Below are 17,517 nucleotides of genomic sequence, written 5' to 3'. Positions count from 1 at the left end.
TTTATTAAATAGCTACTCCTATTTGCTTAATTGGATAGATAAAAAATCTACTCACCAAGTGGCGGCAGAACACACACCTAAAATACTGTTGTGATTGGCAAGCTTTCAGAGCCAGTATATCCTTCTTCTGGTGGAAGGCTTGAAGGAGAAGGAAGAAGGGTGAAGGAAAAGAACTGGAGGGGTGTAGGAAAAGGGGTCGATTTCAGGAAAGTCATCCAGAACCATGGGTCAGGAGAGACTTACCATACAGGATGAGAAGGAAAGACTGAGACCTGCAGTTCTGGGTGACTTTCCCGAAATCCATCCCTTTTTCCAGACCTCTCCAGTTCTTTTCCTTCACTTTTCTTCCTTCCCCTTCAACACTTCTGTCTGAAGGTCACCACAGCCTTTTGTGAGTATGTTCTGCTAATTGAGTAGATTTTTTATCTATCCAATTAAATAATTTATATTAAAAACAAAGATTCCAAGACTTACCAAGTAGGAAAGCGCCGGTAGATAGGCACAATAAAAAAACACACACACAAAATTTCGAGCTTTCGCAACCGGCGGTTGCTTCGTCAGGAAAGAGGGAGGGAGAAGGAAAGATGAAAGGATGTGGGTTTTAAGGGAGAGGGTAAGTAGTCATTCCAATCCAGGGAGTGGAAAGACTTACCTTAGGGGGAAAAAAGGATAGGTATACACACACACACACACACACACACACACACACACACACACACAGACTTGTGTCTGTATATGTATGGATGGATATTAGTAAACTAATGGAATACACAAATGTGTTAAAAATCACAGAACGCTAACAAGCCAATGATATTATTTACAATGCTGTGCTCTCACAGGCAAAAGCAATAATTCAGGTTATGAAGTGATACTATTGTAGTAATTGTGACAGTTTATGATAAACCTTGAAGGCATTGCTCTTTATTTATTTCACAGCAAAGCCTCACTATGGTTCTTCAGATAACTTGATAAAATTGTAATTTTTGTAGTATTAATTAATTTGTTTTTGTTTGGTACTTAATTTTAAGTGCAGAGTTGGTAATTGGTAACATACTTGACATGTCCCACCAGCTAGTAATTCTCCCCTGGTTAGTCTTAAGTCCATAGTTATGAAACTATACATGTTGTGGTTATTGTAGCATCAGCAAAGTGTATGGTATGTTTGACAATATACAGGCAATCTTCATTACCAAGTGCCAGCTCAGACTTGAGTCTTCCTGAAGGAGATTTTGAGTGGCCACGTCCAGAACGCATTGAAGTTGATGGTGAAATGGTGGAGCTTAGACCCAAATCATCTGTGTATTCTGGAAGCTATGATCTCTCAGAAGGCAGGTGTGTACAACTTTATAAACTGATTTATATGCACATTTTGGTGCACACACACACACACACACACACACACACACACACACACATACACACACATACACACACACACACACAGAGAGAGAGAGAGAGAGAGAGAGAGAGAGAGAGAGAGATGCCCGTGTTGTTAGTGGCTCCAAGATGGGTGCAAATAAATTTCAAGTCATTGTGAATCTTACATTTCATTTCATCAGTACAAAATACCATCTTGCATTATAATCTATTAATTACTTGCTACATTAATAATATCTGGTTGAATGAAAGTAGGACTACCAAAAACCTTGGAAGTTTACTTTTTACTAATAACTCCAGCAATATGACTGAATGGGACCCTGTGCTCTAAGAGATTACAGATGAAACCAAAAGGGCTGCAGCCCAGAGGGGCATGTAATGTACTTACAGGTTGTCCCAAGATGATTACTCTGTGTACTTTCCATATCTTGATTATCATCCATTTCAGTTGTTTATTTTATTTTTATTCCATAGTAATACCACACCACGCCACACCACCATAGCGGATGTTACTACATGAAGTGCATAATAATTTTGTACATTAAATCAGTACCATGTGACAACATAAGATTTTAATTCTAAAACAAGATATACTTCCTTTTAGGTTTCATCAATTAAATTTCCAAAAATCTTGGCCCAAAATGTCAGATTTTAAATAATAATGTAATCCAAGAACATGCCAGAAAGTACACAGCTCATTTGTAATGTAATGGGGTGTAGGCTATCAGTCGTTTATAATATCTGGTTTTTAAAAAGTTCATTGATTTACTAATAAGCAACATCATCAAAATATTTGAAAGAAACACAAATGAAGTGATTACCAGTGACAAAGAGAAAAGTTTCAACATTGATATGGACCAGTTGCATATGTAATGTGATTACTCTGACCATAATGTATAATCTCAAAGCTTCATGACATACTTAAAATACCCTTCTCAGACAAAGACTCCATCGAATTATCTGCTGTCTGTACTTGGTCATGTTCAGTAGTTCTGATGCTGGTACAGGAAAATCCCACACAAGCATTGTACACTGGTTACTACATTTGCAAGAAATTTTGAATAACCTCAAGACCATAGAGGGTATGGCACATAAAACCGACCTGTAATATAACTGGTGCCCCTCTTCTCTCAAGTTTGAATAAAACTATTCCAGGATTCCCAAATACATGTCACTGCTCACTGTCATCTCAAAGTGTATGGTCCCCATAACACATGTGACAGAAATGGCACAATCTTCTCGCCATGCAAGGGTAACTGGTGGATTGTGTGTGGATTTTCTGTCAACCAGTACCAGTTATTTTGCGAATTTATGTACCCATAGAGGTGGAACCATACCTCGTCACTCGTGATTAACCTGAATGTGCCCGAGACACCACTGGTAACATTTCTCAAAATCCATGAACAGAAATGCACTCTACACCTACATGTCAGACTCCATCAGTTCTTGCACAACACTCATCGAGTACAGTTTTAACTTCAGTCTCCTGAAAACATGTCGGCAACTTAACTCACTCGCGTGAACCTGTTGACTCAGTCTCCCTTTGAGTTACAAGGACTTCTTGTCATTATCTCCTGCAGCTGTACCTCTTTAATTCAGTTGTGCAGAAAGGTGGTAGTCTATTTCCGGGAACATTTTGAACCAATCGTGTACTCTGACATTTTCAATCAGTTCCTGTATGGTACTTTTTGTTGGCTTAGAAAATCCTGAAAATTTCTCCTGAAACAGTTTTTTTGTTTACACTAAAGATCCAGTGTGAATGAACACTTTAGTAATAGCAAATTGCTCGGGTAACGAATACAATGTTATCACACACTCACACTAACCCGGTTTCACACAACGAAGCTTTTTTCCCCACATGGTTTTGACAAGTTTCACTGGCTGTCTCTGCAGCTGCCTTACACAACAACAAAGCTCCGCACAATGTTCATACATCAGAGGAAATGGGTAGTTCGTGGGCGCCTATTTGGACAGTGTTTTGGAACATTAGCGTTGTGCACGACAGGCTAGTTTTATGTGCTGCACCCTGTACAATTATAACTTTTGTATAAGAGTGTGAGGGGTTGAGAGGTTGATCCAGGATGTTCTCTTGAGTGGATTCTTCCTCATATGTATTTGTTTTTCAATAATATTTCTCATTATCTTTGCTGCTGTATCTTCCTGATGCTCTTGACCTCATCTTCTCCAATGTATTACATCACCGTGTAACAATGCTATATTCTTGAATGTTACTTAAATTAACTTAACTTGGTATGGAGTTCATTTGATGAAAGAATATGACAGTTTCCACCTTCACAAAATTTATTGACAACTGAACTGCATACTTGTCACATTAACAAAAGACTGACTGACATACTTCACAGATCTCTTTGACTGACTGACAAAACAACTACTCAACAACTAACTTGCGGACTTGCTGCATCGCTTTATTAAGAATTTTAACAATAAATTTCAAAATAACCCATTATTAATTTTGTACAATTCTGGTGTTACAATTAAAATTTACAAAACAGAAAGAAACTAGTGTTATAGCCAAATAGGTATCAAATGTAATATCGTACTACATAAATTTTTATAGTATCATCACTAGTTTTAAAAAATTTGAAAATCTATCTGAACTTTAATTACAACAATGTCTCTTGTATTATTTTAGTTATGTAATTAATTACAGTTTGGATTTGGTTACTAACATTCAATGACAGTACAAATGTGCTTCATCCTATTGCATACGAGAAAATTACAAATAAGGTCTCAAATTCTGAAAATTGTTAAGTTGTGTGATGTAAACAATTGGAGAGTTAATTAGAAATGTATTTACAAAGGATATTAATTACAGAGGAGAACATAAAAATAGATAACAAATGAAAATACATCACTTGGTAATAATTTTTAAGCCATTTCTCAAGATAATGGGGTTCTCTGTGCCAACCCATTAATGAACTGCAGTTAAGGTAATAAGAGATGCCAGCCACTTACGGCAACATTTCCACAGCCTCATAACATTTGTTACTAAATATTTCTTACTTCAACTTCTCAACTAGGTTTTTGATTTGGAACCTGTACATAATTTTGTTAATGACAACAATCCATAGACAATTACAATAATATATGTCCTTCCAGAATAAAAAAAACTGTATTTTGGTAAATTGAATTGAATAATGCATCCAAAACACACACAAGTCTCCAGGAAGCACTGAATCATCTGAAAACCACCCATATGCATAAAAAAGGTGGCATCAGACATTTCATTTGAATCTAGGGGGAGGCTGTACCATTATCACCTCCCATTTTCTTTAATTATTTTATCCATTTCATGTATTACTTTCACCATCTCTTAATCATTTACTAACAACCCAGAATTAATTAAGTTCTGAGTTCCAATATAAGAAATTTTATAAATGAAAAATCTGTTTTACATTGCATGTTTCCGTTTATCAATGAATTGTGGGATTGCTTTGGAGAAACTCAATTTACATACATAAGAGTTAGATCTGGCATTAGTTGTGGAATGTCCTGTAGAGACCTCTTTGAAAAAAAAAAAACTTGGTTTATGACAACTATTTCACAATAATACTGTACACAGCTGTAACAAGACTGGGCCTTAAAATTGAAGTAGTTTACTCATTTTTAAAATCACATGTAGCTGAATTAAGACAATTAATTATAGGTTATTGGTAAATGATTAAGAGATGAGGAAAGTAATACATGAAAAGGATAAACTCAGCATAATGAAATGGTAGGTGGTATATTAGATTGATCAGGATGAGGCCAAGAACATCAGGAAGGTTCAGTATCAAAATCTGTTAAACACTTAGAAGCACACTATTAATTGGTTATACCAAGAAAACTGTAGAGAGATATGAAGGCTCTCAATGAGGTAGCTGACAAGAGTAACAGAATTGAAAGAAGGCAAATCTCATTGGTCATTATACAGTAACTTCCTGTCACTTTAGCTAGTAGACAACAATGTGGTCAGTGCACCTGCATTAGTGACAGCAGAAATGACACTTGGAGTCAACAGTCGATGAAATATTATGACGAAAAAATCAAATATGGTCAATATAAATTGATTTCTTTCAGTTCAGCTACCTCTATCAGCTAACTTGCCAGTAGTCGAGTATGCCTATAGAGTTTTGTTTAATGTCTTTTGCCACTGTCAACATTTCTCTTTTCCCAGAAAATTGTGTATAGTGTGACTATAGTTCTAGGACCAGAACAAATCTTAACAAAAACTTATAAAAGACTTCACATTGACATAAAGAGTAGTAAGACACAAGGGTACACATTAATTGAGAAACCTACTAGTGCATATTAAATATCTTGTGGTTTTGTGGTGAAGCTTAAGACTGCATCAAAGAAATTTCTGTCTCTCATTATATTGCACTAAATTAAAACGTTCATTGATTCTGATTTCTACATAACAAAGATGACCCACTACAAGGTGCAAGGGTTATGACCAGCATTATGTAAAATTTAAAGTAATTTAAAATTTCAGTCTCTTAATCTTTTCACCTAAATTCAGTAATGGAAAAGTTTCCTTGATGTGATATTTGAAACTTCCCCAGCGTACTGATCCATAAAAACACGGGAGAAGTGCCATTAGGCAGTAACATCTTGCCACGATATTTCGGCACAAAGTCTTTTGGCCATCTTCAGGTGTTCCATAAAAACACGGGAGAAGTTCTCCCGTTTTTTTATGGAACACCTGAAGATGGCCAAAAGACTTTGTGCCGAAATATCGTGGGAAGATATTATTGCCTTATGGCAGTCCTCCTGTGTTTTTATGGAACAAAAAGTTTCCTTGTCTGTCAGAAATTCAGTAATGTCATCAAGAAACACATTCTAGTAATCCTCTTGTGTATCTTTTAAAAATTTGTTGCTTTATTCAAAAACAATGAAAACATAGTGCAGCTCTGTCAGAACAGTGAGGCCAGTTCCTTCGTTGTAACTCGAATTTTTGTGAGTTAGAACCAGTTGAATAAAATATAAGAATACCTGTATGCTCCGTGTGAGATGTGGCAATTCTGGTGCACAGCTCTACATAGTCCTGGCAAATTATCAATTCTAAATTAATTTTGTACAGAATATGAAGGTTTGGCCTCTCAGTGGTATCCTTACCTTCTTGTGTCATAGAAATTCTGAAGAAAGGAAATGCCCCTGAAATAGATGGAATACTTACAGAATGATTGAACACAGAATAGATACCATGTCCTACAAGGGAGAGTGTACCACCCGATCTGTTTAATTTGGATGAGAGAAAGGATTCCTCCAGAATGGTAGCAGTCTGTCATCTGCCCAATACTGAAGAAAGTCATTGAGATGTAGCAAATCCCGAGAAACTACCCTACTGTGTATATATCATAAGAACATATTGCTTGCTGAAGCACCTAACACCATTCTTCAAGGAAGTACTTGGATTCCAGCAAGCAGAGGTTTGAAGGGGGAAATAAATAGTAGACCAACTGCATATAATAAGGGAAGTGTTATCAAAGAGCTGGGTATTTGCATAGATGTTCACAGTCTTTGTGTGCACTTCAAAAAGTGTACAATAGTGCAAACAGGCAAGCAATATTGTAAGAATTGGAAATGGTCCAAGTTCCCATAAAACTAGTAAAACTAACACAAGCTTGTATACAAGAGACAATGTTGCCTGGTGAAAGTGATTGAAAAGATGCCTGAGAAGTTCGAGATGAGTACATCTGATAAGCCTAGAGACAGAAACTGAGCTTGGTAGAAAGATCAGTGTGGATGTTGTTGTTTTAATAGCACAGAATGGTAAGTGTTAATGGAAGAACCAATGAGAACAGGCTAGAAGGTAACTATACATAATATGAAATTCTTCATAGTGAGCAGAGACGATGGTGATAGATCTTTATAGATGTGGATGGTAAAATCTTCAAAAGGGTAAAAGAGTTCAGATACGCAGGAAACGGGTGAAGGTTTCCATTTAGAAAGCTGCTCAAGTCCCAGCTTCTATTGATATCCATGAACATCAGAATCTATACAGGATTATAACACAATCCATGATCCTACATAGAGCAGAGAACCTGGACTCCACAGAAAACACCTGACATTTTAGAATGCTGTTTGAGACAGATTTTTGGACCAGAGAAGGATAGACATGAGTGCAAAAAACAGAAAACCCGTGAGTGTCAGAAGTTGTATAAATTGGTGGTAATTGTGGCAGTGATTGAAAATAGGAGACTTGTCGAGAAGGCTACATTACCAGGCGGGAGATGGATGAAGATATCAGAGATGACAGACCAAGGGGAACACCTCTGAGATCAATTGATGAGATCAGAGAGGACATTAATGTGATGGAATTAGGTGTAGAAGAATACAGGGACTGAAGAAGATGAAGGAGGCTGACTGGTGAGGCTAAAGACTTTCTGCTGTTTGGATGCCTGACTTACTAAGTAAGATAGAAAAACTGATCAACAGGGGCTGCCCTCTGCTGACTTCCAAACCATTCTTCTGTGCTGATTACATTCATTTTTAATTGAAATGCAGGTCACCTGTGCCTGCAATCCTGGTCATCTACAGAGATTTATATTCTTTATTGCCAGTTGTCTATATGATAGTAAATGAATAACACTCCTCACAAAGATACCAGGTATATCGGTAGTAATATTGGCTCCAAAAACCAAAAGCACAGTAAACCTGATATCTTTTGACATTGTTTATGTTGGTAAAAACAACAGTGATATATATTGATTTTATGAACTTCCTTTTATTGCCAGAAATAATCAGATTTTGTGGCACAATAATAACCAGTTGTGTCCTACACTGGTCATCTTCAGATACTACAGGGTCTATTCATAAATTAACCTCTAATTACGTATTTAAAGAAAAAAAATTATGGACTTTTGTATATGACCTGCACTTAGGTGTTGTCATTACTTCTCCACATAGTTGCCAAGCAAACTCAAACATTTGTTGTACCATGACACCAACTTGTGTGTCCCTTCATCAAAGAATGTTGCCTCCTGGTGCTTCAGTCAGTTCTTGACAGCATCCTTAAGCTCATCATCAGCTGTGAGGTGCTGAGCAGCCAGCCAGGCATTCATGTTGGGGAAGAGATGAAAGTTGCATGGTGCCAAATCTGGTCTGTAGGGAGGAGGTTGAAAAATCTTCCAGCCAAAGTGTCTGAGGTTTGCCTGTGTTCGAATAGCACTGTGGTGTCACATATTGTTGTGAAGGAGAATGATTCCTTCAGTAATCATCCCATGCCATTTCATTTTGACTGGCCTTAAGAGTTTTGTAAGTGTCTCACAATAAACTTGTGATGTCGAAAGTATTCTCACCCATTGCTCTCATCTTGTTGGCAAAATTCCTTTGTGATCCCAAAAAACTAACCATTACTTTGCGTTTTCACAGCATCTGCTTCAATTTTTTGGGCAGCCACTGTTTTGTCTGCTGTTCTTTAGTTTCATAGTTGACTTAATGCATCTATATCTAAGCCACAATCATGATTCTTCTCAGAAATCATTCTGCCCCTTCCCCCCTCCCTCTCCTTTCATTGCAGTGCTGACGGAGTGTTAAGGTTGCTGAATCCATTTTTGCAGTTTTGTAAATGTTGGTTAAAGATTTTGGCACCCACCCATGCACAAAACATATAGTAATCTAACTCCTCTGTGACAGTATTAAAGGGTATTTTCCTTGAAATCTGAGGCACATGTTCAGAAATATTAGAAATTGTGAACTGGCATCTCACACGCACAATGTCATCAACATTTTACACAAGTTAATTATTTACATCTGAATGTCTTCGGGTCTTCCTAGGTCACTTTCATCATACACATCTTGGAATTTTGTGTAGCACCCCCTCAAAACACCATCATTGATACCTACATCCCTATACACAAGACACAGTTGATAATGAGTCTTGGTTTCTGTTTGCAGGAGCTGAATGGTAAAATATATCTCGCAACTGATATGAGATGCAAGAACACCATGTACTTCAATCTCTTGCCGCTTACAAGCTGACAAAAGTAACACAAAAAACTGGCTGAGGCATCATGATTTTCAAAATCTCCGTTTTTAACCATGTAATTGTCAGAAATCTACAAGCATTAGTTTATTTTTAATAGGTGGTTGGAGGTTAATTTATGAATAAACCTCATATTATGAATAAAAAAAGTCATGGAAGTTATTTGGTGAACAAAATGTTTATATCTGTGTTGTTAATACTGGATAACAGTGATTATCTCTTGTTCTGACACTTCCACTACTAGGCTTTTTATTATTTCAAGAATTTCATTGCAGTCTTACATAAATGTTTTTTAACCACATAGTTAGTGGCTGCAGTTGTCTTTAGTTCTGTTTTAATATGGTCCCAGTTAGCTAATGTAATTTTCATTACATTGTTTGTAATCTGCATACCAATTTTATGCATCAACCAACCTACAGTCATTGAGTGTAATCTAACCTTTTCTCGTTTGCCATATTTTCACTGTAAATAAACTATATCTGTATGCTTGTAACTGGAGCTGGTGCTTCACGAAAAGAATTGATAAGTCCTTGAAACACTCTCCTGTAGTTTACAATTTATAATTCTTTGACTTTATTCAACAGTTTTTTTTAAGAAAAAGGAGGAGGAGAGGGGAAGCTCTTGTATCTGTAGTATGTTAACTAAGATTTTTTGGAGCATGTTCATTCCAAGGTTCTATCTTCCCACTAGCATCCCTCTCCTTGAACCCAGCAGCAAGGAACCAGGTGGTAGCAGTCCAGCTTCATTCAGCTCAACGTTCCAGAAGGCCCAAGAGCCAAATATTGACTTCGAACTTGATGTCAAGGTATTCATAAACAGTGGAAAGTGTGTGCTGCATACCAAAGATCCTGCTAAGGAAGATGAACTAAAAGTGTAAGTAAATTTTTAATTTTTCTCTTACTGTTGTTGAAAAAATATGCTTTATGTTGTATGAAGTGTTAAATACCATTCTGTTCTGGATTCAGTATGGCATTTCAGTACCAGGATGTGATACAAACATTATTGTTGAGTATTTTCAGGAGTTACTGTTTTATGCTGACTTGTACCTTTTTAGTGGCAATTCTCCATTTATCTGTATGGGTACAGAAGCAGTTGAGTAGGATATATAATACTGTGAAATACGGGCACTGCAGTGAAACATTAATTTTTGTTATGTTCTATAGAACTAGTCGTATGAAGAAGGAGCGAAGTTGTTCTGGAGGAATCTTTGATTTTCCGCCATCTAGCCCCAACACAAGCAGGCGTACTAAGGAAAGCAAGCATGGTACTAGTTCTGCATCACGACTTCGATATTTGCATGGAAATGTAGCTCAATTGGTGGACCTAACAATATTTCATATTCCTGGTCTAGATGTAAAGGTCAGTATGTATACCATTTGTGTCACGCAATCTCAGTCACTTACACACACGCACGCGCGCCCACACACACACACACACACACACACACACACACACACACACACACACAATTTTCTGCACAGTTACATGTATGTGTGTCATACAGCATTCAGCTGTAAGTGTGGTTCCACTTCCTCAGTTTTGTTCATTGTTTCGTTCCTAGAATTTCGATAATTGTAAATTTTTTTTTTTTTTTTTTTTTTTTTTTTGCATAGGTCCATTACGAATCAAAGACACTAACGGAGGAAAATTTGTCCCCAAAAATTCAAAGTGACATGACACCTCCACAGCAGCAGCAGCAGCGTAAAGGTGGCATAAAAAAAGCAAGCTTGTTTGCATGGATGACTCTGCAAAGCATACCAGAAGAAACTATCATCAGCCCTCACATACTTGAATTTCTAGAACAGACTCTAGAGCCAATTCCTTCCAACCTCCAGCATGCAAAAACTTCAGGTTAGTTTCTATTTTAACATTAATAAATCTAGGTAAACTTAAGTTTACTGTATGGTATTATAGGAAGAGCAATGGTGGGCTGTCTAAGAAGAGATGGAGAGATCAGTTGCAATATGCTTGAAAGTGGAACAGGTAAAGGTACCTAGATCAAAACTGGATGATATTATAATAATGATGAAGTTCTTATGTTTTATTGCTTTCTTTGCTTTGTACATTCAATTCATACATAGCATATAGTGCATAATTAGTAATTTTTCTGTGTTTTTTATCTCTCTAATGGTGAACTCGTATAGCTTTTTACTACTCTTCTGAATTTCTTGTTTTAACCCAGGTATTCCTGAAATAAAATTTTAAAAACTTTTGATTTATATTCTTATATTTTATTAGCAATTGTTATTACAAACACAGAAAACAGCTTTTACAACAACTACATTTATAGTCTAGTCACAATAGGTCTTTCTTCTGGAAGGATGGCAGGATAATTTGACTATATTTTCAACAACATTACATCAACTATAATTTTGTCTGGAAAGACAGAAACCACGAAGCATGGAGAGCCAAATCACACTTGAGGCACTCAGTGGTGGTCTTCTTATTGCACATTCTGCCTTGTAGTTGTATTTTCTTGGTTGTTGAGGCATCTACTGATAAATCACGAACATAATATTCTTTCTCATCGTAGCGTGATTCAATTTTATTTACTCTGGAATGTCATACTCTGCTTTGGACAATCCTCTTATTTCCGTCAAGTATGGCAGTGGCAATACGGCGCCTAAATGTGAGGTGATCAATTGGCCCCTCATTACGCCTGTACAGATTCCAAGTGTTTTGTTCATCAACATCAATCAAACGTCATGTTATAGGAAAATACCCCCTTTTTTTGTCTTACGGATATTCTATATAAGGATATATTTTGATCTGCGCAATCTATTCCACCCATATGCTTGGAACAGTCTAGTTTGAGGATCTGACACTTTCTCTTCCTTCTCCCTGGAGAATCAGCCTACCTGTCTCAGTGGCAGAGCCTGGTCGTAATTGGCAGCCAAAGTAAAGACACTATTATCTTTCCACATTGTTGTTGTTGTTCTTGTTGTTGTTGTTGTTGTTGTCTTCAGTCCTGAGACTGGTTTGATGCAGCTCTCCATGCTACTCTATCCTGTGCAAGCTGCTTCATCTTCCAGTACCTACTGCAACCTACATCCTTCTGAATCTGCTTAGTGTATTCATCTCTCGGTCTCCCTCTACGATTTTTACCCTCCACGCTGCCCTCCAATGCTAAATTTGTGATCCCTTGATGCCTCAAAACATGTCCTACCAACCGATCCCTTCTTCTAGTCAAGTTGTGCCACAAGCTTCTCTTCTCCCCAATCCTATTCAATACCTCCTCATTAGTTACGTGATCTATCCACCTTATCTTCAGTATTCTTCTGTAGCACCACATTTCGAAAGCTTCTATTCTCTTCTTGTCCAAACTATTTATCGTCCATGATTCACTTCCATACATGGCTACACTCCATACAAATACTTTCAGAAACGACTTCCTGATACATAAATCTATATTCGATGTTAACAAATTTCTCTTCTTCAGAAACGCTTTCCTTGCCATTGCCAGTCTACATTTTATATCCTCTCTACTTCGACCATCATCAGTTATTTTACTTCCTAAATAGCAAAACTCCTTTACTACTTGAAGTGTCTCATTTCCTAATCTAATTCCCTCAGCATCACCCGATTTAATTTGACTACATTCCATTATCCTCGTTTTGCTTTAGTTGATGTTCATCTTATATCCTCCTTTCAAGACACTGTCCATTCCGTTCAACTGCTCTTCCAAGTCCTTTGCCGTCTCTGACAGAATTACAATGTCATCGGCTAACCTCAAAGTTTTTACTTCGTCTCCATGAATTTTAATACCTACTCCAAATTTTTCTTTTGTTTCCTTTACTGCTTGCTCAATATACAGATTGAATAACATCGGGGAGAGGCTACAACCCTGTCTCACTCCTTTCCCAACCACTGCTTCCCTTTCATGCCCCTCGACTCTTATTACTGCCATCTGGTTTCTGTACAAATTATAAATAGCCTTTCGCTCCCTGTATTTTACCCCTGCCACCTTTAGAATTTGAAAAAGAGTATTCCAGTCAACATTGTCAAAAGCTTTCTCTGAGTCTACAAATGCTAGGTTTGCCTTTTCTTAATCTTTCTTCTAAGATAAGTCGTAAGGTCAGTATTGCCTCACGTGTTCCAACATTTCGACGGAATCCAAACTGATCCTCCCTGAGGTCTGCATCTACCAGTTTTTCCATTCGTCTGTAAAGAATTCGCGTTAGTATTTTGCAGCCGTGGCTTATTAAACTGATAGTTCGGTAATTTTCACATCTGTCTGTACCTGCTTTCTTTGGGATTGGAATTATTATATTCTTCTTGAAGTCTGAGGGTATTTCACCTGTCTCATACATCTTGCTCACCAGATGGTAGAGTTTTGTCATGACTGGCTCTCCCAAGGCCGTCAGTAGTTCTAATGGAATGTTGTCTACTCCGGGGGCCTTGTTTCGACTCAGGTCTTTCAGTGCTCTGTCAAACTCTTCACGCAGTATCGTATCTCCCATTTCGTCTTCATCTACATCCTCTTCTATTTCCATAATATTGTCCTCAAGTACATCGCCCTTGTATAAACCTTCTATATACTCCTTCCACCTTTCTGCCTTCCCTTCTTTGCTTAGAACTGGGCTGCCATCTGAGCTCTTGATATTCATACACGTGGTTCTCTTCTCTCCAAAGGTCTCTTTAATTTTCCTGTAGGCAGTATCTATCTTACCCCTAGTGAGATAAGCTTCTACATCCTTACATTTGTCCTCTAGCCATCCCTGTTTAGCCATTTTGCACTTCCTGTCGATCTTATTTTTGAGACGTTTGTATTCCTTTTTGCCTGCTTCATTTACTGCATTTTTATATTTTCTCCTTTCATCAATTAAATTCAATATTTCTTCTGTTACCCAAGGATTTCTAGCAGCCCTCGTCTTTGTACCTACTTTATCCTCTGCTGCCTTCACTACTACATCCCTCAGAGCTACCCATTCTTCTTCTACTGTATTTCTTTCCCCTATTCCTGTCAATTGTTCCCTTATGCTCTCTCTGAAACTCTGTACAACCTCTGGTTCTTTCAGTTTATCCAGGTCCCATCTCCTTAATTTCCCACATTTTTGCAGTTTCTTTACTTTTAATCTACAGGTCATAACCAATAGATTGTGGTCAGAGTCCACATCTGCCCCTGGAAATGTCTTACAACTTAAAACCTGGTTCTTAAATCTCTGTCTTACCATTATATAATCTATCTGATACCTTTTAGTATCTCCAGGGTTCTTCCACGTATACAACCTTCTTTCATGATTCTTAAACCAAGTGTTAGCTATGATTAAGTTGTGCTCTGTGCAAAATTCTACTAGGCGGCTTCCTCTTTCATTTCTTAGCCCCAATCCATATTCACCTACTATGTTTCCTTCTCTCCCTTTTCCTACACTCGAATTCCAGTCACCCATTACTATTAAATTTTCGTCTCCCTTCACTATCTGAATAATTTCTTTTATTTCATCGTACATTTCTTCAATTTCTTCATCATCTGCAGAGCTAGTTGGCATATAAACTTGTACTACTGTAGTAGGTGTGGGCTTCGTATCTATCTTGGCCACAATAATGCGTTCACTATGCTGTTTGTAGTAGCTTACCCGCATTCCTATTTTCCTATTCATTATTAAACCTACTCCTGCATTACCCCTATTTGATTTTGTGTTTATAACCCTGTAGTCACCTGACCAGAAGTCTTGTTCCTCCTGCCACCGAACTTCACTAATTCCCACTATATCTAACTTTAACCTATCCATTTCCCTTTTTAAATTTTCTAACCTACCTGCCCGATTAAGGGATCTGACATTCCACGCTCCGATCCGTAGAACGCCAGTTTTCTTTCTCCTGATAACGACATCCTCTTGAGTAGTCCCCGCCCGGAGATCCGAATGGGGGACTATTTTACCTCCGGAATATTTTACCCAAGAGGATGCCATCATCATTTAATCATACAGTAAAGCTGTATGTCCTCCACATGACAAATGATATTCCTGAAACAAAAGAAAGTTAATTAACATGTTGATTTATTTCAGAGCATAACATTTTAATGTATACATTTAGACTTTTACCAGGATTTTTATCTGAACAGGACTCGGGTTTTTCTCTTTTCTCCTCCTCGAATTTTTCTGTTGGAGACAAAATGCAGCATTTGGGTATTGTGTTCCAACGGATTGTCCCAGTAGAATCAGTGCCTCTTTTCTTGAGATCTTGCAGAAGCTGAACGCTGCTAAACAGGTTCTCAAATAAAAATCAGTATGGGATACTTTGCAGCAACTGGTCATCATATGTACATATAAGTCCATACCCCAGACACTTGCCCTCATACTTTTCACTGCAAGTTCCAGTTCCCTGATAAGATTCCAGCCATATTAGATATCCATCGCTGGTACCTCCACACCAGAACTTATATCCATATCGAATTGGTTTTCCTGAAACATACACCATTATGAAAACAATTGCAATTATTTGGACATAATGTAATGTTTTAAAATGAGTTATTTGCCTTTGATGAACTGTTGACACCCATGCTGTCCAAAATATGGCACCATCAACTCATCAACTGTATGATGGCACCCACGTGGTGCCAGTGCTACAAATCTCCCATTGAATATGGATAACAATCTTCTGATTTTTGCAAATTTATCATTTGGATCCAGTTCATCATTGGTGCAAACATGAAGATTGTTCATAATGCATTCAAATCGTTCCCTTGATATGGCATTGGAGACAAGTTCATTATGGGTGTCAGTTTCTCCTTGCCAGTACATCTTCCTCCTCGGGTCCACAACATACCCACTAAGGAGAAGAATAACTATAAAAACCCACATTTCATTTTCATTTCAGTTTCCCAATCTGTTTCTTATCGCTGCATACTGATTGGTGTATGTAACCATCAGGCTAATAACCTCCTCATCAAAAACTTTTTCATAGTATTGTAAAGGACACTTGCCTTTTTTGTTAGGGACAGTATTCATTAGAGGCCATTCTACAATTTATTCAGAAATTCTGTCTTTTGTCCATTAAACATTTTCTTCTTTCCTAGAACTGCATTTTGAAACAGAATCCTGTTTATATTTTTGGGGAGAAGGAGGCGTAGCTGACTTGAGATATCTACTGAGATATATGACGCTTATTACCAGTCTCATATCACACTGAAGGAGTTCCAGGTATTTTTTTTTTCTGAAAAGAATTTGTTTCCATTGGTGAATCTAGAGTCAAAGTCCAAATATGTGGGTCAGTAATCAAAACATTTTCATTTAGCTGACTTGCAGGTAAGTTATCTATACAAGGATTACCCTCAGCTCCTGAATCTTTGTCAGTAACGTCACCTGTGGCATTCAGAGGAGTTAGGGCCACATCTACACCATTATTTGGTAAGTCATCATTACTGTGCAGTTCGTTTCGTGTAATTCTTTTCCTGCAAGTAAATAAGAAAGTAGTCACACAATCCTACCATCCTTCTGGAAGGATGTGTAGAAATAAGGCCCTAAATACTACCTATGAAACTGTTTTAGGTAACATTTTTACCACTGTATGTAAGATTAAACATTAAAGATGTAATTAACATAAAAATAATATAAATAATAAACATTCATAATAAAGTTTACTCACTCATTCAAAATTATGTCGGTCAGATTTTCAAAGCACAACACAGATGACTGTGGCAACAGTATGACACTCTTTGTGGCTACACTCTGTCAACAATTTACTTAAAACATACATTTCATTGTTTGAAAAATGTTCAACAACTCCAACAATGTTAGTTACTTTATTTATTGTACCTCTATGCATACAATCCTTCTGGAAGGATCATAGGGTCATCTAGGTTAAAAGCCATATATTTCTTTGTGTAGGAGAGAAGTGTCAGATTTTTATGGATTGATAAATGATCTTGGCATTGTGAATGGATACAGGGTGACAATTATTGAAATAAAATTGTCATAACTTCTGAACTGTTTGCATTAGGAAGTTCATACTGCACAGTCGGCTGTGCGGCACGATGGGAATTAGCATGCACATGCACGCATGGTTTAGTGACAAAGCCCACTTTCCTTTTGTGTGGGTTCATCAATAAGCAAAACTGGCAAATTTGGAGGCTGAGAATCCGCATTTCGCTATTGAGAAGTCTCTTCACCCTCAGTGGGTGACTGTGTGGTGTGCTGTGTCCAGTCCTG

The 17,517-nt window shown here is 37.4% G+C and overlaps 1 protein-coding gene across 12 annotated transcripts in view; it reads left to right on the top strand.

Moving 5' to 3' along the window:
- The window catches only part of LOC126336925 (transmembrane protein KIAA1109 homolog), a 468,521-nt gene that overhangs the window by 385,085 nt on the left and 65,919 nt on the right, over positions 1–17,517 (top strand). For all 12 annotated transcript variants that reach the window (XM_050001082.1, XM_050001080.1, XM_050001090.1 and 9 more), the window contains 4 exons: positions 1,177–1,332; positions 10,058–10,240; positions 10,531–10,726; positions 10,981–11,218. In XM_050001082.1, the coding sequence (XP_049857039.1) occupies positions 1,177–1,332; positions 10,058–10,240; positions 10,531–10,726; positions 10,981–11,218 (773 nt within the window). The remainder of the gene's footprint in view (positions 1–1,176; positions 1,333–10,057; positions 10,241–10,530; positions 10,727–10,980; positions 11,219–17,517) is intronic.

Source organism: Schistocerca gregaria, chromosome 2 (genome assembly GCF_023897955.1).
Source record: "Schistocerca gregaria isolate iqSchGreg1 chromosome 2, iqSchGreg1.2, whole genome shotgun sequence".
NCBI classification, from domain to species: domain Eukaryota; kingdom Metazoa; phylum Arthropoda; class Insecta; order Orthoptera; family Acrididae; genus Schistocerca; species Schistocerca gregaria.
The sequence above is the reverse complement of the archived record's forward strand: the minus strand, read 5'-3'. Positions and strand labels throughout refer to the sequence as shown.